This window comes from Globicephala melas, chromosome 13 (genome assembly GCF_963455315.2).
Source record: "Globicephala melas chromosome 13, mGloMel1.2, whole genome shotgun sequence".
Taxonomy (NCBI): Eukaryota; Metazoa; Chordata; class Mammalia; order Artiodactyla; family Delphinidae; genus Globicephala; species Globicephala melas.
In genome coordinates this window covers 66,080,866-66,104,647 of record NC_083326.1, presented here as the reverse complement: position 1 = coordinate 66,104,647, position 23,782 = coordinate 66,080,866, and the positions used below count along the sequence as shown (strand labels likewise).

The 23,782-nt window shown below is 40.5% G+C and overlaps 1 protein-coding gene across 1 annotated transcript; it reads left to right on the top strand.

Annotated features, from left to right (window-relative positions):
- The first annotated feature begins 1,059 nt into the window (after positions 1-1,059).
- DRG1 (developmentally regulated GTP binding protein 1) lies at positions 1,060-21,531 on the top strand. Its single transcript, XM_030860893.2, has 9 exons — positions 1,060-1,193; positions 1,972-2,095; positions 3,420-3,595; positions 9,367-9,436; positions 12,107-12,276; positions 14,587-14,717; positions 16,115-16,282; positions 16,548-16,670; positions 21,221-21,531. The coding sequence occupies exons 1-9, from the start codon at positions 1,152-1,154 to the stop codon at positions 21,318-21,320; spliced, it is 1,104 nt and encodes a 367-aa protein (XP_030716753.1). The 5' UTR covers positions 1,060-1,151; the 3' UTR covers positions 21,321-21,531.
- The last annotated feature ends 2,251 nt before the right edge of the window (positions 21,532-23,782 follow it).

The window sequence follows — 23,782 nt, the reverse complement described above, 5'->3', positions numbered from 1 at the left end:
AAGACACTTGGGGAAGAGGCGTCTTTTGAAATTTTAAATTCTATTATAATTATTACACAAATAATACATGGATATGTTAATCTTTTAAAAAAATTGAACGACACAGTAATATATGGAATAACAAGTGAAAGGCTTTCTCTGCCTTTCCTTGCATCCTATCCCACTGTTAACAGTTTGAGATTGTATCCTTTTATTCAGACCATTTAACAATGCGCTTTCCGACATGTACACCTATATAAATAAACATCTAATTTTAAACTAACATAAATGGGATCACAACCTAGTGAAGTTCTGCTACCATTTTTTTTTTTTTAAACAATATGTCCTGGACATCCTTCCAGTTAGACCACACAGATCTATGTTTTAACGGCTGAAATAATATTTCACAGCACAGAGGTACCACTATTTATTTATCCTTCACATAGTTTCGAATTTTTCAGTATTTCAAGGACCGGTTCTCTGGGAATTATCCAGTCAATCATGCATTTATTGTGGGCTCACTATGTGCTGCGCACTCTACTCGGGGTTGGGGGTAAACAAAACAAACACCTAAAAATAGTTTTGAGTGATGGAAAGGGGGCATTTTCTTTTCCCAAGAAGACAGGCTGAAAATCGGTCTCTACATCGACCCTGGAGGCCGAGGAGTCCCCCGCCGTGTCTTCCCAGCAGTGAAAGGGGCCCCAGGACCCGTCGGTGCCGGCGAAGACGGGTGGACGCCGCGAGCGCGCTTTTCAGGAAGAGGGTCTGAGAGCTGCGGGCCTGCAGCGAAGAGTCACTCATCACACACTACGTGCCTGGGGCTGGGCGCGGAGCAGGACGCGGGGCGCAAGTCCGGCGGGGCGGGGCCGAGCGGCGCGCGACCCTCGGCGCGCTCGGGGAGGTAAGGACCGGTGTGGCCTCTCTGGCCCCCATTCCCGCGGGCTCTATGACACCGCGCTGGCTCGCGGGACGGGGCGCGGTTGGCTGAGGAGGAGGAGACCACTTCACGCTGTATCTCTCTCAGTAAGTCTCGCGCGGAACTCTCGCGAGAAATAGGAACTACCGCGCTTGCGCACTGCTGTAGCGCCTGGTGGCTGTGGAAGGTCCGCTGTCGGGTGTCCGAAGGGAGACTGTCCGTGTGGAGGCCACTGCGCCCCCCGCGACTCACCAACATGAGCAGCACTTTAGCTAAGATCGCGGAGATCGAAGCCGAGGTAATGGGCGCTCGAACACTTCGTCCGAGCGTTCCTCTTCGGCGGCGTCTCTCCTGCCTGAACTTCCCTCAGCCTCCTCAGGACCGGGCCCGCGTTCCCCGACTCCCCTCATCCCGGGCCCGCGGTCTACACCTGTGCAACTTAGTCAGTGCCCCCTTCCAGCGTTCTGCTCCTGTCTGAACATTGTTTCTCTCAGTCTTCTCTTCTTTTTATGTGAGCAACACTGAATCCTATCCCCCCACTTCTGCCCTGACCTGCTCGCGTACTTAAGTATCTTTCTTTATCGCCCCTCGAACCGCCCTCCCCTTCCCCAGTCTCTACTTTGATGACCCCCTTTCCCAGAGTATTGCTCCCGGGAATATGATCTGGATGTAAATTGTCATCTGCGGTGGCTGTTGATTCCACCTGGATTGTTGTGTGATTGTATGGTCTGAAGTGCTCAGAGCTCTTTAAAATCGGTTGGGGCACACCAGGTACAAGCAGTTGAAAAGGAATCAGCAGCTGAGTTTTAGTCTAATCTGTGAATGCTGATTGTAATGACCTTGGTCATGTTTCTTCTGTTTGGGCCTCAGCTGTTTGCTCTGTAATGCGGGGAATAGTCTGCGTGATGGAGAGAATGGATTTTTACTCTTTTAAGTCTGAGTTAAAATGGGTGTATTGAAGTTAGTGGGACCTAGATAAAAAACATCATTCTCTCAGAGCTGGGGGCGCATTCATTCTGGATGTTTTAACTTGTAGGAACTGCTTCTGATTTATGGCTGTGATTCCTCCCTTATAGATGGCTCGGACGCAAAAGAACAAGGCCACAGCACATCATCTAGGGCTGCTTAAGGCTCGCCTTGCTAAGCTTCGCAGGGAACTCATTACTCCAAAAGGTGGTGGTGGTGGTGGACCAGGAGAAGGTTTGTGTTTTGCTTCGACTTTCTTTTTCTTGGTATAATTTTTATTAAAGTAATAAAGGCATATGGTTTAAAAATAATTTTAAATTTTATATCAAAGTCGATTTGTGTTTCCTAAGCCTAAATTCTTGAATTGTGTTTATTTTATTCTACTGATTTCTTTCTTTTTCTTTTTTTTTTTGGCCATGGCATGCGACTTGTGGGATCTTAGTTTCCTGAGCAGGGATCGAACCTGGGCCCTGGCAGCGAAAGCACCGAGTCCTAACCACTGGACTGCCAGGGAATTCCCAATTTTACTGATTTCAAAGGCAAACGAATATTCTCTAAGTGAACTAGGGTTTTATTTATGTATGTCCTGTACTGATCCAAAATAGTTTTACATTGGCTCACTGAAATATGTAAATAAATAGTCAACAAGATAAAGGAAATTAATACAAAGGGAAATGAAGGTAGAAAGAATAAGTTGAAGCCGAGAGATAAAGTTAGGATGAAAAATAATGTCATAAAGTCTGTACACTTCTTAGAGAAGGGCCACAAATTTGGCTTTGAATTTGTTTGCAATGCACTGTAAGAAAAGAAAACTCTGTCAGTGACACAGTCCCCAGAGTTATAAGAAAAAAAAAAGAAACCGATTTTTTAGATCAGTGGTTATATAATATTTGGGCCCTAAATACTGTGGGTACTAGAAAGGTATATAACATGTAGAGGTGTAAAGTTTTTACATCAAACACTCCATTTAATTTAAGAAAAAAAAAATGTCATGAAGAACCTAGGGGTAAAACAGGAATAAAGACACAGACTTACTAGAGAATGGACTTGAGGATATGGGGAGGGGGAAGGGTAAGCTGTGACGAAGCGAGAGAGAGGCATGGACATATATACACTACCAAACGTAAGGTAGATAGCTACTGGGAAGCAGCCACATAGCACAGGGAGATCAGCTCAGTGCTTTGCGACTGCCTGGAGGGGTGGGCTAGGGAGGGTGGGAGGGAGGGAGACGCAAGAGGGAAGAGATATGGGAATATGTGTGTATATATAACTGATTCATTTTGTTGTGAAGCAGAAACTAACACACCATTGTAAAGCAATTATATGCCAATAAAAAAATATAAAATAAAATAAAATAAACAAAACCCACTCCATTAAATATTTTGAATTGCTATGGGGGAATTTTGTGTGCTTAAGCTCTACCCTAGAGATAAACTGTAAAAAGTTGGAGAAATAGGTTCTAGAGGGATAGGCAACCAGAATGTAAAAGGAATTACATTAGTCTCAACACTCCCAGGGATAACTTTCCTCCTCCTTTTTATATTTGTTGATGTTTTAGGATTTGACGTTGCCAAGACAGGTGATGCTCGAATTGGGTTTGTGGGTTTTCCATCTGTGGGGAAGTCAACACTGCTCAGTAACCTGGCAGGGGTATATTCCGAGGTGGCAGCCTATGAGTTCACTACTCTGACCACTGTACCTGGTGTCATCAGATACAAAGGTGCCAAGATCCAGGTGAGTCAGGCCTGCAGGCCAAGGAAGGGAAGAAATCAATTCTTTCATTTAAAAAACACTTACTTGGAGCTCTGTATATGCCAGGCCTGATCTTTGATCTACCAGGCCCTCAGTGTCTAGTAGAGGAGATAGCGCAGTACATAAAAACAATAATACAGTGGGATATCGTTTGTGAAAACACAGAGAAAGGAAGGACTACTTTTTCCACCTGAGGATGAAGGTGGGGGAAGGTCTGGTAAGACAGAAAAAGCTGCATGTAGAAAGTGACAAGGGGGTGGGTTTTGAAGTTCAAATAGAATTTCACCAACTGGAGAATGTAAAGGACAGTTTTAAGGAGCCATAACAGTGAACAGCGTGCTGTGGTGTGAGCTTAGCTGTGGGACAGTGAGTGGTAGAAACTGAATCTGGAAAGGTAGGTTGGAGCTGAATTATGAAGGATCTTATGTGCCTGCTTAGGAAGTTGAATTTTATCTTGTACATAGCTAGGAGCCATCAGAAACTTTAATAAATACCATGATCGGACCCTTTTTATTTATTTATTTATTTTTAATTAATTTATTTATTTTTGCGGTACGCGGGCCTCTCACTGTTGTGGCCTCTCCCGTTGCGGAGCACAGGCTCCAGACGCGCAGGCTCAGCGGCCATGGCTCACGGGCCCAGCCGCTCCGCGGCATGTGGGATCTTCCCAGACCGGGGCACGAACCCGTGTCCCCTGCATCGGCAGGTGGACTCTCAACCACTGCGCCACCAGGGAAGCCCGATCAGACCCTTTTTAGAAAATAATTCTTATCTGTGAGACTTAATGAAGTTGTCATCTTCAGAAGTTCTCAGATAGATGATAGATTTCATACCCAAGTGGACTCCTCCCAAATGAGGAGTCCACTTGGGTATGAAAGAAGGAATGTGTAAAATGTAATGGAACACATTCTTTTTTGCTCCACAGCTAAGAAGGTAAGGTTCTGAATTTCATGGCATTTGAATCTAGACTAGAGGTTCCCAAACTTTCTAGTTCACAGCATCCTTAGTGTCTCAGCAATTATTTCCTGATAGTTTTCTGGTCCCAGTAATTTTTTATGGTGCTCCAGGCTAAAAGAAATAACCTAATGGTTCTGTTTGTTAAATAGTTAGATCCAAACAATTATTTATGTCCTTACAGCTACAGTTATTTACTAATGGGATATGGGCACTGTTGGGTACCATATAACTTCTCAAATTTTGGAATCAGATTGGATACTGCCACATTTGTTTCCTTTTCGACACCGATTTTTGTGTGGTGCTTATTTTTTACCATAGTAATCGCTGAAAAATCCAACTTCCCAAAGATTCGGATCTGATGTGGTTGAAAGCAGTGTACTAGGATCTAATGGTGAAATTGTGAGCTTCTTGGATTTAGTAGTTCCCTCAGTGCCTGACAGATATTAAGAACTGCTGTTTCTTTTGAAAATTTAGAACGCCCTGAGTGCCTTGGCACATCGTTTGGAAACTCTTGGTGTAGGTATTTGTTTTCCCTCTTGCTGAGCTACACAGTGAGTTGTGAAGTACATTCATGCTTCTTTATTATAGAATCTGAAGTAGTGAGGGACCAGTGTCCTGGTAGTATTTTCAGTGGCTTTTTTTCTTTCTGGTTAGGTATCCATGCAGATACTGTTAGGACATGTACCTTTCTAGGACTCCATGTCCAAATGTATATAGTAACAAGAATGAGGACACTTGGGCATATCTGGACCATTGCTTAATTTCATCTGGTTTCAGAGTCTTTGGCAGCTCAGAGAGTAACCTCTTTCCTGATGAGATGTTATGGCACCTCTCTCAGGGCTTCTGGGTATATCAGAATAAATAGCCACTTAACCCCTCTCTTTCCTTGTCTTTTCCTCAAAACCTTCATTTATTTCAGTTTCTTGATCTTTTCAGGTTTTTTTCTTCCTTTTTTCCATGGTACTTTCTTTTCCGTCTGTGCCCTCTGCCTCTGTTTTTCCTTCTGACTTTCTCCAGAAACCAAGTTAAGTAAGCATACTAGTAGGTGTGTTTAACTGCATTAAAATGCCCTCAAATGTTCTTTTAAAAGGCTGTTTTGTGGCAGAGGACTCATTATCTGTGACTTGGTGGGGAATGGTGTACAAAATTAGAACCACCTAATAAGAATTATAAAGAGGTAGAGTTCTGGTTTTTTTTTTGTTGTTAGGAAAGAAGATCTTTTTAACAATAAAGGTGCCTAAAAATGGAATGGTACCTCTTGAGGTAATTAATTACTATGTCTGGAGGTGTTCAAGTAATGGCTGAACCACCACTTAACCAGGGATGTGCATATGTATACATATATATGTGTATACGTATATGTGTGTGTGTGTATATATATATATATGTATATATATAGACTTGTACCTGCTTTAATCTCTGAAGGCATTTGAGTTTGAAGTAGGTTAACATTCCAATTCTTAAAGTCCTACAGTTACATGATTTGAAGAAATATTTTTTATTTTCTCATCTCTTAGTTGGTTGTAATCTGAAATTCAGAATTGTAAAGCATAGACTGTTTTTATTGGATGAAATATAGTTGCCACATTCAAATAGTTCAATGTAATTTTAAATATTTAAATAGTTTAATGTAATTTTAAATATTTCCCTCTCAAGAAAAGCTAAAGTTAACTTGCTTTTACATTTGTAGGGGCTTCAATAAATTTCTCCGCCATGTTCAGCTGCCATGGCTCTTGCTCTCTTGTCTCAGTATAAAGCCTTTTGCTGATGGAATACTTTTTTTTTTTTTTTTTTTAAAGCAGGCAGGGATTTACAAAGTGGTGGAAGTAGATTACAGAATCTTTGGGAGGGCTGAAGAAATACACTTTAGACTTAACTTCTTAGGAACAACTGATGATAGACGTTTTGTTTTTTCAGACATCTTTATTGAAATGTAATTCACATACAGTTAACTGCACAGGAAGTATACAATTTGATAAGTTTTGACATATCTATAAACTGGTGAAAATATCACCACAATCAAGATTGTGAGCATATCATCCCCAAAGTTTCCTCATGCCCCTTTCATCCTGTAGTTTACATGTTAAGAGTTTTATATAAATAAGACCATGTGTAAATATAAATGAACTCTTTTTTTGGCTGGCTTCTTTTACTTAGCATAATTATTTTGAGGTTCTCTTATATCACCCTGCTTCCCCTAATATTAGCACCTTACATCAACATAGAATAATTATCAGTAATAGATTAACTCTGGTGCAGTACTAGTCACTAAACTATAGAACTTGTTCGAATTTTTACCAGTTTCCCGACCAGTGTTCTTTTTCAAGATTCTATTTGTGATCATCCCATGTTATGTTCGGTTCTTTCTCCTATTCTCCTGCCACCTGTAATAGTTCCTCAGTCCTGTCCTTCATGATCCTGACACTCTTAAAAGAGTGCTGATTAGTTATTTTGTAGACTGTTCCTCAATTTGGATTTCTCTGATGTTTTCTTACGATTAAACTGAGGTATTATATTTTTTTGGCAAGCATACTACAGAAATGGTGGTATGTCCTTCTCAGTGCATCTTAGGGATTCATGATGTTAGTATATATTATTGGTAATATTGACCCCCATCAGTTGGTTAAAGTGGTGTCTGTGGGGTTTCTCTACTGTAAAGCTATTATCTTTCTTTTTGTAGTTAATAAATATCTTGGGGGAGATACTTTGAGAAGATACAAATCCTGTTTCACAAACTTGCCCACTCATTTTAGCATTCATCTGGATCTCATATGCAACAGTTATTACTGTGCTTCTTGCTTAATGGTGATTCTCTATTTTTCTCTTTCCTACTACATTTGTTAATTGGAATTCTATTATATGGAGGAGCTATTCCTTCTCTCCCATTTATTTATTGAATTTGTGTCATTGTGGGCTCATGGATATTTATCTTATTTTATGGATTATAATCCAGTACTACCATTATTTTATTACTCACATTGTTCCAGGTGTGACTATTAGGAACTTCTTCAGGTTGGCTCCTTTGTTCTTTCCAGAAGCCCCCATCTTTTTGTGTGTAATGCCTTATTTTTTGGTACCACATGATGTTCCAGGCTAATCTTATATTTTCCCTGCCCCAGCCCTGGAATCTGCCACTTCTGAAGGAGTGCTCCTTCCTTTTATTGGAGACAGATGTTTAGAAATCAAGATCTGGTGTGCTCATTAGCCCCCATGTAGCCTTTTAAATCAGTGTAACTAAAGTTTCCAAGTCAAGGCAGGTGTATTGAATACAAATTACGTTTTTTGAAAGAGAAAGGGTAGCTCAATTTAACTGGTGCCTAGCTCAATTTAACTGGTGCGTTGTATCAGTTTTAGAGGAGGTAATGTTATTTATTATGTAGTGAGGAATAGGAAGGACATTTTGAGCAGGTTCTTGAATGGAAAAGTTGAACTCTCTAAGCACCTCCTGAGTTTGTTCTTTTTCCTTGTGGTTTATTTAATGTGAAGTTTATTTCTGTAATATCAGATATGCTTATAGCAAAGACTAGTTATTGTTGTTGCTGTTTTTTGCCTTGCCGCGAGGCTTGTGGGATCTTAGTTCCCAGACCAGGGATCGAACCCGGGCCCTCGGCAGTGAAAGCGTGGAGTCTTAACCACTGCACCGCCAGGGAATTCCCCAGCAAAAGCTAGTTTTAAATGATGTTTTGATAAGCTGCAGCTATATACCTGTCTGTTCATATGGATAATTCAGTATTGGCCATACAGTAGTATGGCCCTTCGTATTTTCAGATTTTACATGTGCTCTTAACAGACTCTCAAGGGCTTATAACTATAGTTTGTGAATTTGAATCATCGGTGCTATGGATTTGGTTTTGATGTTCTCATCATTAAGTACATACACTGTGACTTCTGTGAAGTTTTACTTTATTGCATTTCCTGGGCAATTGAGTGGTCATTTTCAACTGGGGACACCTATCAGAGTCACCCATGGAGCCTTCTGAAATACAGATCAATAGCTGAATCCTACTTTGGCCCTTCCAAATCAGAATATACAGGGATGAAGCTCAGATATCTGCTTTTTTTTTTTTTTTTTTTTGGCGATATGCGGGCCTCTCACTGTTGTAGCCTCTCCTGTTGCGGAGCACAGGCTCCGGACGCGCAGGCTCAGCGGCCATGGCTCATGGGCCCAGCCACTTCGCAGCATGTGGAATCCTCCCGGACCGGGGCATGAACCTGTGTCCCCTGCATCGGCAGGTGGACTCTCAACCACTGCGCCACCAGAGAAGCCCCTGCATTTTTAATTGTTTTATAGGTGATTTTTATGTGCTTGCCTGATTAAGAATGGCTGCAGAAATTTTTGTGAACTGGAGGATTCACAAAGGTCTCAGGATTTATTGCTTGTGAATGTTATGATCCACTTATTATCTATAGTAAGGAATTTGTATGGAGGATCAGCCTTCTGAAAAGTGGGGGAATATTGAAAAATATTAGTGTAGAATAATGGATTAAGGCCCCCAAAATGTGGATTATAATCTTGTTTATTAAGACTGTGACTTTGGGCAAACTACTTAACCTCTATGAATCTCAACCAATATCCTTATTCACAGACTTACTAGGCATTTTGAACTAGATAAAGTATGTAAGAATCTTGCAGCTGACATTTAGTAGATGCTTAGTAAAAGTAAGATTTACACATTCACTTATAAGGAAGATTGGATTTGGATCTCCTAAATTTTGACTACTTGAGAAATAAATCATTCTATTTGATCTGTTCAGATTTATAATCAGTTTTTCCTTTTCTCTCCGTAATCTTCCAGCTTCTGGATCTCCCAGGTATCATTGAGGGTGCGAAGGATGGGAAAGGTAGAGGCCGTCAAGTCATTGCAGGTGAGTGTTCCAGGGCCACCATCCCAGGATATCATCCCTTTACTGGGTACTGTTCCTTTAGATGGGACTGTTGGGCTTGGAGTTGGTACCACAATGAAGGGCATAGTTTTAACTGACTTCTCACTGGAGTAGAATGTCGGAACTTAAAGGGACCTCAGAGAATATCAGTCCAGATCCCCATTTGCAGAGAAACACTAAGGACAGGAGAAGTGAAGTGCGTTGGTGCAGTGTTGCACTGTTGTGGCAGATTCAGAGCTAGAACTCAGGTTTCCTGACTCCCACCCATGCCTTTTCTTCTTCTTTCCTTTTTATTTGAGGTAAAATACTATAAAAGGATAATCATAGGGGAATTCCCTGGCAGTCCAGTGGTTAGGACTCTGCACTCTCACTGCCGAGGGCCCGGGTTCAATCCCTGGTCGGGGAACTAAAATCCCACAGGCTGCAAGGCACGGCCAAAAATAAATAAATAAATAAATAAATAAATAAATAAAGGCTAATCATAAATGGCAATAATCTGCTACCCCAGATAGCAGATAATCTGACACCTTTAGTGTCATTCCCCATTGGCAGGTACTGACAAGTCTTCAACTGTTTCTTCTATTTCATATTTTAAAATGTTATGCTTATATTGCTATTTCATGACTAATTAATTTTAGATACCATCTGTTGGTTTCATGTTATGGTAGGAAATTAGCTCTCTCATACTCCATGTCTCTTTTCCTATTCTTTCAAAGAAGTTGTATCATAATTTTCAGTTAACTCACTAGTCGTGGTATATATTATTATGTAATGACTGTCTGACTTTTGTTGTGCTGAGATAAGTAGTGTGTTATGACTTGGTTTCTTTTCTGTTGAGATCTGTTTTTGAAGTTTGTTTTTCATGGAGTTAATAATTGGTTCTTGTTTTATTTTGTTTACTTTTCTGTTTGTTAATATTTTTCAAATGTTCCAATAGATCAAATGCCTATTAATCAGTAGTTTTCTAGATACTTGAATACAGTTCCAAATACAGTCTTACTGATTTCATTATCTCCCCTCAACCCTGACACTACCTTCCTTTACCCTTTGTCTTTATGCCTCAATCTGGATTGATTGCTTTCTAGACCAACACTGTCCAGTAATGGAAATGTTCTACAGTAATGGAAATGTTTTGAATTTGTGCTGTCCAGTATGGTAGTTGTAGGTGTGTGTGGCTGTTGATCACTTAAAGTGTGCCTGGTGCAATTGAGTAACTGAATTTTAAATTTTATTGAATTTTAATTAATTTAAATTTGAATAGCCCCAGGTAGCTAGTGGATGCTGTATTGGATAATGCAGCTCTAGGCTTTTTGCATGGCTGTCATCCTGAGATTTTCTTTTGTGTTCTTGTGTGGGATCCCCTATTTCTTAGAGTCAGCGTCTTACCTTTTTTGGGTTATTTTCATGTTTTGCTGAAGCACATTCTTTAGAAACTTACTGAAAAAGAGTGAATGATAGGTACATTGTTCTGGTTTTTCTTTTCATGTTTGAAAGTATTTTTATTTTACCCTTAATTATTAATTTAGCTATTTATGGAATTATAGGTTTGAAGTCATTCATGGATGACTATCAGAAATATGCTAAATTAAAAGAGCCAGGCACAAAAGACTAGATTTTGTATAATTCTATTTATATGCAATTCTAAAACATGCAACTTAATCTATGGTGACAGAAAAGCAGATCAGTGGACTTCTCTGGTGGCACAGTGGTTCAGAATCTGCCTGCCAATGCAGGGGACACAGGTTCGAGCCCTGCTCTGGGAAGATCCCACATGCTGCAGAGCAACTAAGCCCGTGTGCCACAACTACTGAGCCTGTGCTCTAGAGCCCATGAGCCACAACTACTGAGCCCACGTGTTGCAACTACTGAAGCCTGTGCGCCTAGAGCTCGTGCTCTGCAAAAAGAGAAGCCACTGCAATGAGAAGCCTGCATACTGCAACAAGAGAAAGCCTGTGCTCAGCAGCAATGAAGACCCAACGCAGCCAAAAATAAATAAATAAAAAAAAAAAAGAAGAAAAGCAGATTAGTGGTTGACTGGGAATTGAGGGGAAGATTCATTGCAAAGGGGTATAAGGGAGCTTTTGGAGGTGATGGAAATCCTCTGAATCTCAGTTGCTGTGGTGGTTATACAGGTATATACATTTGTCATCAAACCATGTGCTTAACACTATTTTTTATAAATTATATCTCAAAAAAGTCGACAAAAAATATGCTAACTGGATAATCTTATTCTTTTAGAATTCTTACTGTTTTAAATCTTTCTGAACTTTTTCAGGAATTCAGGTTATTGCCTGGTTTGTATCTTCATCCCAAATTATTTTTCTACTAGTGTATCTAGAAGTTGACACATCCTCTAGATACACTAATAGAAAACAAAGAATACATTGCAGATTGACTTCTGGCATAAATCTTTGGAAAGCTTAAGAACTTCATGTGTGTCTGTGTATTTATAAAAAAAAAAAATCCTTTGTCTCTTAAGTGTAGGAACTCTAGACCACCCCCTCCCCCTTTTGGAGTATTTGAATTATGTTACCACCCCCTCCCCCTTTTGGAGTATTTGAATTATGTTCCACCCCCTCCCCCTTTTGGAGTATTTGAATTATGTTAAGTCTTTAATGAGCTTTGAAAAAAATTTTATTTTCAATTCTTCAGTGGCCAGAACGTGTAACTTGATCTTGATTGTTCTGGATGTCCTGAAACCCTTGGGACATAAGAAGATAATAGAAAATGAGCTGGAAGGCTTTGGCATTCGCTTGAACAGCAAACCCCCCAACATTGGCTTTAAGAAGAAGGATAAAGGAGGCATTAATCTCACGGCCACTGTAAGTGGAAAAGGTGATATGGGGCAGGTTGCTGAAGGGACTGGGGTGGAGAGTGGATTGTGGTACATAGACATTGACATTTGGAAATTGCCTGGCTTCTCCCAGCACTAATTGAGGTAACACAATGATGTCGTAATGACTGAGAGAGTAGGACAAGAGTTGGTCTCAGACTTACTTAACCTTTGTGACTTTATTTCTTCCTTTGGGTTATTTGGGGTGATATGGGACTAAAGACCAATCTTATGTTTGCATGAAGTAGATGGCTGCTGATATCATCTATTTTCATTCATTCAACACAGATTTATAGAGCACCTACCATGGGCCACACATTGTTTTAGGCTTTCAGGGGGAATGGAAGAGGGAGCAAAATAGACAAAAATTCCGGCCCTTAGATTCTAATGGGGAAAGTAGCAAACAAAATTAATGAGTGATTATAGTATATTAGATAATGATAAACTAAGGACAAAAGTAAACTAGGGAAAGAGGATGGAGAGTGTTGGCGGGAGGGTTGCAGTTTTTTTTTTTTACATCTTTATTGGAGTATAATTGCTTTACAATTGTGTGTTAGTTTCTGCTTTATAACAAAGTGAATCAGTTATACATATGTTCCCATACCTCTTCCTTCTTGCGTCTCCTGGGTTGCAGTTTTAAGTAGGTTGATCAGAGAAATCTTCACTGGGGTGACATGAAGGAGTGAACCAAGTGAATATCTTGAGGAAGAGCGTTTCATGTTGAGGGAACATCCCAAGTGCAAGGCCCTGAGGTAGAGGGTTCCTTTGCACGTTTGAGGAACAGAAGAGTGAGCAGGCAGGAGAGTGGTAAGAAACAAAGTTCATAGTATAGGGCCAAACATGCTTTTACTTTGCAGGAGATGGGTAACTTTTGGTTGGGTTCCAGTCTGTGGAGTAAAATTGATTCAGGTTTTAATGGAATCAATCTGGTTGTTGAGAACAGACTGAAATGGGTTAAGTAAAGACGCACAGAACCCATTTAAGAGGTTATTGCAATAATCTAGTCAAGAAGTGATGGCTTCTTAGACCAGAGTTGTAACAGTGGAGGAGACGTGGAGTGGTTGATTGTGGAAAGATTTTGGAAATAGTTGGTAGGAATTACAGCTGGACTGGATATGGGTTGTGAGAGAAGGAGGTGATGGTGAGTTTTTGTTCTGAGCTAGAAAAATGGACTCTCATGACTAAAATAGTAGGACTTTGTGTAGAATAGGTTTGGAGAGGAGGGGAAGATCAGATGTTCAGTTTGAGATGCCAGTGACACTCAAATTAGACCTCCAAGTGTTACTGTCAAATAGGCATGTGAGGAATGATCTGGGTTGGAGCTATACATTTAGTGGTTATCAATTTTAAAGCCATGAGCTTAGCTGAGGAAGCAAATATAAATAGAAAAGAGGTTCAAGGATTGAGCTTTGTGACACCACCCTCCGTCCCCCACAATGATTAGACGCTGGGAGATGAGAAGAATCAGCAAATAAGACATCTCAGACAAAGAAGAAGGAAAACTGGAAGAGTTTGGAATCCTGGAAGCCAATTAAAGAAAGTGTTGCAGATTGGTAGAACGATCAATTCTGTCAAATGCTGCTTCTAAGTCATATAATTGAGGAATGAGAATTTCCTACAACATTTAACATTCTAGAGGTCCAGATTATTTGACTGGCATAGGTTTAAGCTGTCCTGCCCAAAAGATCTTTTCTATTATCCTGTCATAATGTTTGAACATTCTTTCTGTATTTTTGCTAAGGCTGCCATAATAAAGTACTATATAGACTGGGTGGCTTGAACAACAGAAATTTAATTCTCTTAATTTTGGAGACTGGATATCTGACATCAAGGTGTGAGCAGGACTGGTTTCTTCTGAGGCCTCTCTCCTTGGCTTGTAGATGGCTGTCTTCTCTGTCTTCATATGACCTTCCCCTCTGTGTCTGTGTCCTAATCTCCTTTTCTTGTAAGGATGTGAGTCACATTGGATTAGGGCCCACCCATATGACCTCATTTTAATTTAATTACCTCTTTAAAGACCCTATCTCCAGTCACATTCTGAGATACTGGGATTAGGTCTTCAACATATGAATTTGGGTGGGGATGGGGACACAATTCATGCCATAGCACATTCCTTTGAGTTTGGAAAGATTTTTAGTTTTTGAGTATTTCCTACTAAAAGTCAGGTACTCTCATCCAGGATAATGGTCTTTATAAATAAGTTTGCACCTTATCTAGGATTATCCAGGTACATCGGTAGATACTCTTAGGAGGTTTTTTTTTGCTCTCTGACCAGTCATTGTCTTCTATGCCCATACAGTGCCCTCAGAGTGAACTGGATGCTGAAACTGTGAAGAGCATTCTGGCTGAATACAAAATCCATAATGCTGATGTGACTCTGCGTAGTGATGCCACAGCAGATGACCTCATTGACGTGGTGGAAGGAAACAGGTACTGACTAAATGTGCCCGAGTTTGAATTTGAAGCCTTGTAATGGCAACAACATTGGATTATGAATCTGGCAGACATTGATTCTAACTCCAGTTGTGCTGTTATCTTAAGTAATAGTGGGCCTTGCTTTCTTTAGCTGTAAAATGAAGGGTTGGTCTTGATTGCTGACATCCTTCTTTGCTCTGCAATTTGATCATGATAATCTAATTGCTTGTTTCAGTTACTTGCTGTGAACTAGGCTATCCCCTAAGCTCTGTGTCATATGATGGTTGAAGAGGGTAGGTTCTCAATCTGCTCTCACACAATTAATCCATCTGAGAAATCCTGTAGGCTGTTCTGAAGAACTGAGAGCAGACTGGCTGTGTCTATTTTCTCTAAGGGAACAGAGCTGAAACCCTATTCCATGAGACATTACTATTACTAGTATTTGAAATTAAATTATAATTGAAACTACTGTTAAAATTATTTCTGGCATTTTAAAATAAACTATTTATTTATTTATTTATTTATAGCTGCGTTGGGTCTTCGTTGCTGCACGCAGGCTTTCTCTAGTTGCGGCAAGCGGGGGCTACTCTTTGTTGCGGTGCGCGGGCTTCTCATTGCAGTGGCTTCTCTTGTTGTGGAGCATGTACTCTAGGCGCACAGGCTCAGTAGCTGTGGCTTGCAAGCTCTAGAGCACAGGCTCAGTAGTTGTGGCACCTGGGCTTAGTTGCTCCACGGCATGTGGGATCTTCCTGGACCAGGGTTCGAACCCATGTCCCCTGCATTGGCAGACAGATTCTTAACCACTGCGCCACCACGAAAGTCCATTTCTGGCATTTTGAAAACAAATAAAAGCTAATGCTTTGAGTTACGTGTTTTGGAAGTGAGGTAATTGAAGTGTGAGAAGTTGTGGCTTGCCTAATTATTGGTAACTTAGCTGCCCTATTGATTGAACATTAGGATTATGACTTTGCTAGATGTATTAAAAATTTTTTTTTATTCTTTAAAAGTTATATTATTAGAAATATATTTACATTCTTACAGTTCATAAAAGAACTCTGGGAACTGGACTCTGAGACTTGCCCAGGGACACATGTATAGAAAGCAACAGAGCTGGGAATAAATTCATTCTTTGTGACTCCAAAGCTTGTGTTCTTTTCCACTGCAGGATGCTTTCTCAGTAATTAGTTGCATGACTAGGGACTACGGCTTGAGTTTTGTTACTTCTCAACCCATAGTTCACTTTTTGGATGTTCTACCTGATTTTGGTAGGAAGCTTTTTCTTTTTTTTGGCTGACTTGCTTATGACCCCATTTAAGAGTCTCTGATCTGGGGTCCTGGGTGAGAGGGTGCTGATAATCAGACTGACAGTCTTGTCCACAGCTCCAGACTCACGTACTGTTTTTGTTCTACAGAGTCTATATCCCCTGTATCTATGTGTTAAATAAGATTGATCAGATCTCCATTGAGGAATTGGATATCATCTATAAGGTGCCTCACTGTGTACCCATCTCTGCGCATCACCGCTGGAATTTTGATGACCTGTTGGAAAAGATCTGGGACTATCTGAAACTAGTGAGGATGTAAGTCTTAGTGGATAGGGTAATATTACTGTAGGATTTAAACCAGACTGTCCTAAAATGATACCCTCTAGAGCTCATTAACATAATCTATTTTTGGAGATATAAATAAGTTAATTCCTCTCATCTGCGAGGCTATATTGAGGGCACTTTCTTCCTCAAGATAGAGGTTATCTGGGTCTGATCTCCGGGGTGATGGAGGGTTGATTTGCATTCACACATGAAACATTCCAAGAAGTAGGCAACCTCTATTCCCTCTGTGTTCTAGTTACACCAAACCCAAAGGCCAGTTGCCAGATTACACATCCCCAGTGGTGCTGCCTTACTCCAGGACCACGGTGGAGGATTTCTGCATGAAGATTCACAAAAATCTTATCAAAGAATTTAAATAGTAAGTATCGTGGGCCCATGGTGCCTTCTTTTCCCTGTGAGCCACTGGTTCTACTAATAATTCTTAGGATAGTATTATAGAAATTAGGCATCAGGAGATGCTTGCTTGGTTAGAACTTTGCAGTGTCTTCTTAAAACCATGCCAGCTTGGAGCAGGAAGAATCCTAAAAGCCTTTTCAGGTTGGGAGGGCTGACAGTACAAAGTGCTCTGACTTTCTCTTTTTAATTCGTCTTCCTCTTGGCAAACACAAAATGTTAATTCTTCCTGCCAGCATCATACTGGGCTTCACTGGGTACTGAGGGCCTCTCTAAACCTTTTGCATGAGTAAGTCCCCCTGATCTTTCTCATACTCCTCACTGCTGATACAGGTGGAATTTTTTTTTTTTTTTTTGCCGCAATGTGTGGCACATGGGATCTTAGTTCCCTGACCAGGGATTGAACCCGCGCTCCCTGCATTGGAAGCGCGGAGTCTTAACCACTAGACCACCAGGGAAGTCCCGAAATATACTTCTTTTAACATCTTATTTTGAACTAATTTTAGACTTACAGAATAGTTGCAAAAATAGTAATAGAGTTTCCTTACATCCTTAACCCTACTTTCCCTAACATTATCAGCTCACATAAGCATAATACAATCATCAAAAACAGAGGTTAGTATTGGTACAATATTATTAACTAAACTATAGACCTTATTTGAATTTTAATACCTTTGCTACCAGCATCCTCTTTGTGTTTCAGGAATCTACATGGGATTTTAGCTGTTACTTCTCCCTAGTCTTCCAGTCTGCCAGTAATATTTCCTTAAGTCTTTCAGTGTCTTTGATCTTGGCCTTTTTGAAGAGTACTGATCAGTTATTTTGTAGAATGTCCCTCACTTTGGGTTTGTCTAATGTTCTCTCACGATTGAAGTGGGATTATGCATTTTTGGTAAGAATACCACAAAAATGACGATGTGTCCTCAGTTTGCATCATATCACTGGATTCATGATGTTGATGTATCTTATTATTATTTATTTTTAAAATTTTTTTTTGCGGTACGCGGGCCTCTCACTGTTGTGGCCTCTCCCGTCGCGGAGCACAGGCTCCGGACGTGCAGACTCAGCGGCCATGGCTCATGGGCCTAGCTGCTCTGCGGCATGTGGGATCTTCCCGGACCGGGGCACGAACCTGTGGCCCCTGCATCAGCAGGCGGACTCTCAACCACTGCACCACCAGGGAAGCCCTGATTATTATTATTTTTAAATTTATTTTATTTATTTATTTTTGGCTGCGTTGGGTCTTAGTTGCTGCACGCAGGCTTTCTCTAGTTGCGGGGAGTGGGGGCTACTTTTCATTGCAGTGCGCGGGCTTCTCATTGTGGTGGCTTCTCGTTGTGGAGCACAGGCTCTAGGCATGCAGGCTTCCGTAGTTGTGGCTCGTGGGCTCTAGAGCGCAGGCTCAGTAGTTGTTGTGCATGGGCTTAGTTGCTGCGCGGCATGTGGGATCTTTCTGGACCACGGCTCGAACCCATGTCGCCTGCATTGACAGGCAGATTCTTAACCACTGTGCCACTAGGGAAGCCTGATGTTGATATATCTTACTGATGGTAATATTTACTTTGATAACGTGGTTATGTTGGTGTTGGCTGGGTTTCTCTACTGTAAAGATACTGTTCTCTCTTATTTGATAAATGTCTTGGGGAGGTACTTTGAGACTATGAAGATCTGTTTCTCTTTAGATGTTTACCTGCTGATTTTAACATCTATGGTGGAGCTTGTCTGCAACATTTATTGCTGTGTTGTTTGCTTAATGGTAATTCTTTATTTCCCTCTTTCATTTTACATTTATTTATTGGAATTCTATTGTGAGTTACAGCTAGCTCTTCTCCCCTGTTTATTAAGTTAATTCATAATTTATTTTTATTAGTATGAGCTCTTGGATATTTATTCAATGGTGTTATAATCCAATCCTGTCATTATTTTGTCACTCAAGTTGTTCCAGCTTTTGCTGTTAGGAGCTCCTTCAGATTGGCTCCTATGTTCTTTTGATAGGCTGCCATCATTTTTTTTTTTTTTTTTTAAACATTTCCTTACCTTTCGGCACTACTAGATGTTCCTGATTCATAGTGATTTTTCCTACACCAGCCCTGGAATCAGTCACTTATCCAAGAAGCCTGGGTTTACAAGATCTGTGTGCTAGGCATCCTCATTGTTAGTGGGCTGTTGTTGCTTGTAAGGCCCTCTTAGCAGACAGAGTTAGGAAATGTATATAAGGATACTAACCTGTACTTACAAGTCCATCTGTATTTCTTTCTCTCTCTTGTCTTATGTATGTATCTATTTAATTTACCCATCCATCCTTATCTATCTATATTAAGAACCATCAGTTTATTTATTGTTACCTCTGATTCCAGTTCAACACCACTGGGTTCATTTTAGCCTTCTCCTTTTTCTTATTTTAACTTCTCTCTCCAGCAGTGAGAAACGTGGCTCTCATTATCTATAATCTACTTATTTAATTCTAGTATATATAAAAAGTAGTTCAGACCTGCAACCTATAATTCTGTGAGAAATATTTTAACTAACTGAATTACAGTATTTATAAATAATTCTTTTTATCTTCACAGGCTGAAATTTTAAAAATTGTTTTAAAAACAAGAGAAAAAACAAAAATAACAAAAAAAAATAAAAACAAGAGAAAATAGAAAGTAATTGTAGAAAATTAGGAAAGCATAGAAATAGTTTTTATTTTATTTAATTAATTAATTTATTTATTTTTGGCTGCGTGGCATGAGGGATCTTAGTTCCCTGACAGAGATCGAACCCATGCCCCCTGTAGTGGAAGCGTGGAGTCTTAGCCACTGGACTGCAGGGGAAGTCCAGAAATAGTTTTTAAAATATTCATACTTGTTTCTGACCCTAAGAATACTGAAAGAGTGAAGTCCTTTATTAAGCTTCACATTCCTTTTATCAAAAGTAACTATCCACACACAGGTGCTAATTTCTACTGCCCTCAAATCATTATATTTTGACACATACTTGAATCAGTGAAGGAGAATCTTGGGAGAAGTTAGACATTTTCTTTTTTCAAAATTTATAGATTTCTGGATAGTTCCTGCCTTCCATGGTAACAGAACACTGTTCAAAGCCTCTGAATTGTAGCTTAACCAAGGAATTAAATGAAAGGGGAGAAAAATATTTTGGAGAAGAGACATATGAAGGCAAATAGAGTTTTATTTGGTCACTATTTTCCTGTTTTTGATTTTAAATTATTGCACAAATAGCATTTTAACTGTCTTAATAATAAAAAAAAATTCAGCTTTAGGCCTACTAATTATGACGTCCCTGTTGCATTCCCTTTGTGTCCTTGACCACATGCACACATCCTTTGATAATTTACTATATAAATGTTTTCTCTAAGATTTATATCTATAATTTTTATAACCATAGTTTTCCTATCTTTTGCTACTTTATGTAAGTTTCTAGTCTTAATGCACAGACCTTTCCCTTTTTATTTCTTTAATCCAAAAGTAGGATTAATGATTATATGGCTTATATGTTTTGCTGCATTGCTTTCCAAAAGGGCTGAACCTGTTTACATTTTGCCATCAGCAAAATACAAGGCACTGACTCTATTGCAGGCATTGAATTTGACTGCTAAAAATTAGTTTTGTAACTTAAGATAGTAAAATGGTTACGCTGCATTTATCTTGCTTGTTAGTACATTTGAAAGATTTTATATGTATTTGTTTTACTAACGGTGATGTATCAGTTCTTGTTATTTGTTTATCTGTTTTTATTTAAAAAAGTGAAATCTTGCTTAATGATTATTTTTTTGGGGGAATAAAGATTTTTAAAGCAAAGACAATATAAAAATAATATGGCCAATGTTTTCTACCCCTTGGTACATAGTTCTTAGTCTCTGTGAGGCTGGTATCAGTGTCTTGTTCACTCATTTCCATCAGTAGCACATCATACTGTTAGTATTGGAAGCCCATGGATAAAAATTACCTTCCTATATTCTAAGAAATCAGGAGACCTATCAGTTATGGCTTCTTGATAGGGAAGGAGAGTTTTCCTAGTTTGACTGAGGAAGGAGGTCCTACATTTCTTATTAGTACCCACTGATGGTTTCAGTAGACCCCATAAAAACTGGTATTCTCTAACAGTCTGTAAATAACTGACATTGCATTTGTAGGAATCAATTTCCAATCAGTTATTTCAGGGTTTTTCTCTATTAAAAACCTATGCTTTCTCCTTTTAATTTTAAATTAGTCTTGTCATACTTCTCATTTGTATTTTTTCTCTTTGACTTTCATAAGTTGGCTTTGGAGCAAGAGGAACCACACAACTTCTGAAAATCTTTGCCACTTTTTATGTGAAGGTTCCAGTGTGCCACACTGCTTGGGAAGCTAAAACCTTTGGGCTTTGACTGGGGACAGGGGACCTTGGATATTGCAGGCCTTTGGCTCTTAAGAGCTGGAATGCTAAATCTGAGCAGAAAGTGGCACCTAGGTAGATAGAAGCTAGGTGATTATTTACGCTAACTGTTCTTTTTTTCCTTCCATACAGCGCTCTGGTGTGGGGTCTCTCTGTGAAACACAATCCTCAAAAAGTGGGTAAAGACCATACGTTGGAGGACGAGGATGTCATTCAGATTGTGAAGAAGTGACACCATCCCCTTCACCATCTGCCAGGCCATGGCAGCTTTCTCCATGATCAGACACCTGACTCCAAGCCCCTCCTGGCTTTGGTAGCCACTGGACCAGGATACAGGGGAGGGAGATGGAGGCACCCAAATTGGAACTTCACTTGTCTTAACTTGGTGTCACCTTGTATGTTGAGCTGCATAAAGGACCTGGTAGGCCAGCGAACTATGTACAGTTCATGTGTCATTGTCAGAATTTGTTTTGAGGAGGACTGAATGAGGATGGGTATGTGTAGTGAGGCAGCTGCAGAAGGAGTACTTGGGAGCTTGGTCTTGTATGTGAAATGGGTAAAAATGTGACTGCAACATCTCACTTGATGGTTAGTTGTGAGAAACCCTTCCAACTCAGTGTGGGTTTTGGTCCTTTCAGGTGGTCTTTCCCAGATGATACTGGAGAAAGGAAGGACTAGATGTAAGTTAACTGATTATTCCCTGCAATGCTAGCCATTTTGGGAGATGGTGTAGTGTGGCGGTTGAGTAAAGTACTCTGACCAGGCACATCAGGCTTTGAATGGCAGGCCCACCTCTAATTAACTGTGGAATCCTGCATAAATTACTCAATCTCTATAAGCTTCAGTTTTCTCATGTAACAGGGAGATGGTAATAACACTTACCTTCTAGAGTGGAGATTCTTAGTATTAAGAGAGATGGTACTTGTAAAATGCTTACTAGCACAGTATCTGGCATATAAGTACTTGGGGAATGTTGGCTCTTGTTTTCACTGGTTCCTTTCCTTTAGTTAGAGCACAGCTGTGTATCAGTGTTGGGCTGAAAGTTGAGCTGAACCATGGTGCCAGCTGGGTGCCACTAAGTGTCTCCTTTCCCATAGCCCAGCCCTTCTCCTGAACTCCCATGGCAGCCCTGGCCCCAGCCACATAACCCGAGTGAAAGCATGGAGGCAGAACATTGCAAGTGAGGCAACCAGTGTGATCAGAGCAGGTTTGTGGGTACACATATGTATGGAGGTGGGAGGTTAGGTTATAAGGAGGGGTGGGGTCAAGACTACTTGAGAGGGTACTAAGGGCATAAGTAGAGGTTTTAGACTGGAAATAAGGGATTTCCTTGATAATGCAAAATTGGCAGAAATCTTTGTGTGCTGGACTGGACTAGTGAGAATATGGGGAGAGGGAGGGAGTGGACATATAGCTATAGAGGAGAAATCTAAACTCGGTAATTGACTGACTTGCTCTTTGGAAGAGAAGTCAAAGATTATTTCAGTATGGATTACAGGGATGATAGAGAAGGGGAGTCCCTGAGAAAATCGAGAAGGGAAACATTTACAGGAAGACAGAGTTTGATTTTAGGTGAAGTGAGCTAGAGCTTCTAGCAGGTTGTGAGGAATGAGGATATGGGATTTTCCACATACTCAGCCTTTTCCAGTACTTGTTACTCCTATTACCTTAGTGACAGTTATTTCCCTCTCATAGTCTTCCTAGAGCCTGGGTTTAGCACTGTCCCCACAGCCAGGAGATAAGCCTCTCAGGCCTGGTATCCTAGTCACTTTGCAGGGTGTAGACCTTGATATCACTGGTACATTCATGATAGAGGCCATAATTTAGAACCTACCCCGGCTCTTCAGAGAGACATTGGCTTCCTGAGCTATGGGATTTCCAGCAAGGTTTACTTTCCAGCCAGGGCAAATGGGTTTTGGGGGAATCCTCAGACTCACTTTCATTGGGCAATGAAATGCCAGGATGTTGGGGAGAGAAGGATGCTGAAACCCAAGTTCATCCAAGGCCTCAGGATGTGCTTTGAACAGGCCTTGCTTCCATCATTCAACACCCTCCCCTTCCCCCATCGGTGGCCCCTGGTGTTTGAGGAGAGCATTACCCTACCCCTCCTTTCTCTCCCTTTTGGGCTCAGACTTGGGAGTTCTGGGAGAGAGGTACAGTCTTGTATTAGGAATGCTGCCTGGGGTAGGGCCACCAAGGAGGGTTATTCCTATAGCGCAAAGCTTTCTCTTCATGAACTCCCAAGACTAGAGTTGTTTGGCTGTCATAGCATGGCTTGAATTTCCTGTGAATTTCCATTTTTCTTTCCTAATCTTTTATAGCACAGCTAAGCAGACTCACTGTCCTGTGCCATTAACTAGTTAGAATGCTTTTAGCTGTGTTTCATAGCAGACGCTAACTTAACCAGCTGAAATGGAAGAAAACTTGGTCTCTCACATAAGTTTTCTGGAGCTCAGATGGGCTTATGGTAGCTGGTATGTCATTGAGGATCCAGATTCTTTCCATCAAGCTACTCTTGTCCACTGCAGTTTGTTGGCTTTGCTGGGCAGTTGGCTCCCCTCACTGTCAAAGAATGTCTGCTCAGTCCCAGGCTTTGTATCAGTAGCCAGAGGATACTAAAGAGCGCTGAGTCTTTATCTTTTGGGGAAGCCATTTCCTAGAAGCTGCCCAGCCAATTTGTCTCTGCATCTCATT

Bases quoted from the DNA above. Each gene is read 5' to 3' on its own strand.
- DRG1 (XM_030860893.2), top strand. From the start codon at position 1,152: ATGAGCAGCACTTTAGCTAAGATCGCGGAGATCGAAGCCGAG. The intron at 1,194-1,971 runs GTAATGGGCGCT...CCTCCCTTATAG, and splicing joins TCGCGGAGATCGAAGCCGAG to ATGGCTCGGACGCAAAAGAA. The intron at 3,596-9,366 runs GTGAGTCAGGCC...GTAATCTTCCAG, and splicing joins ACAAAGGTGCCAAGATCCAG to CTTCTGGATCTCCCAGGTAT.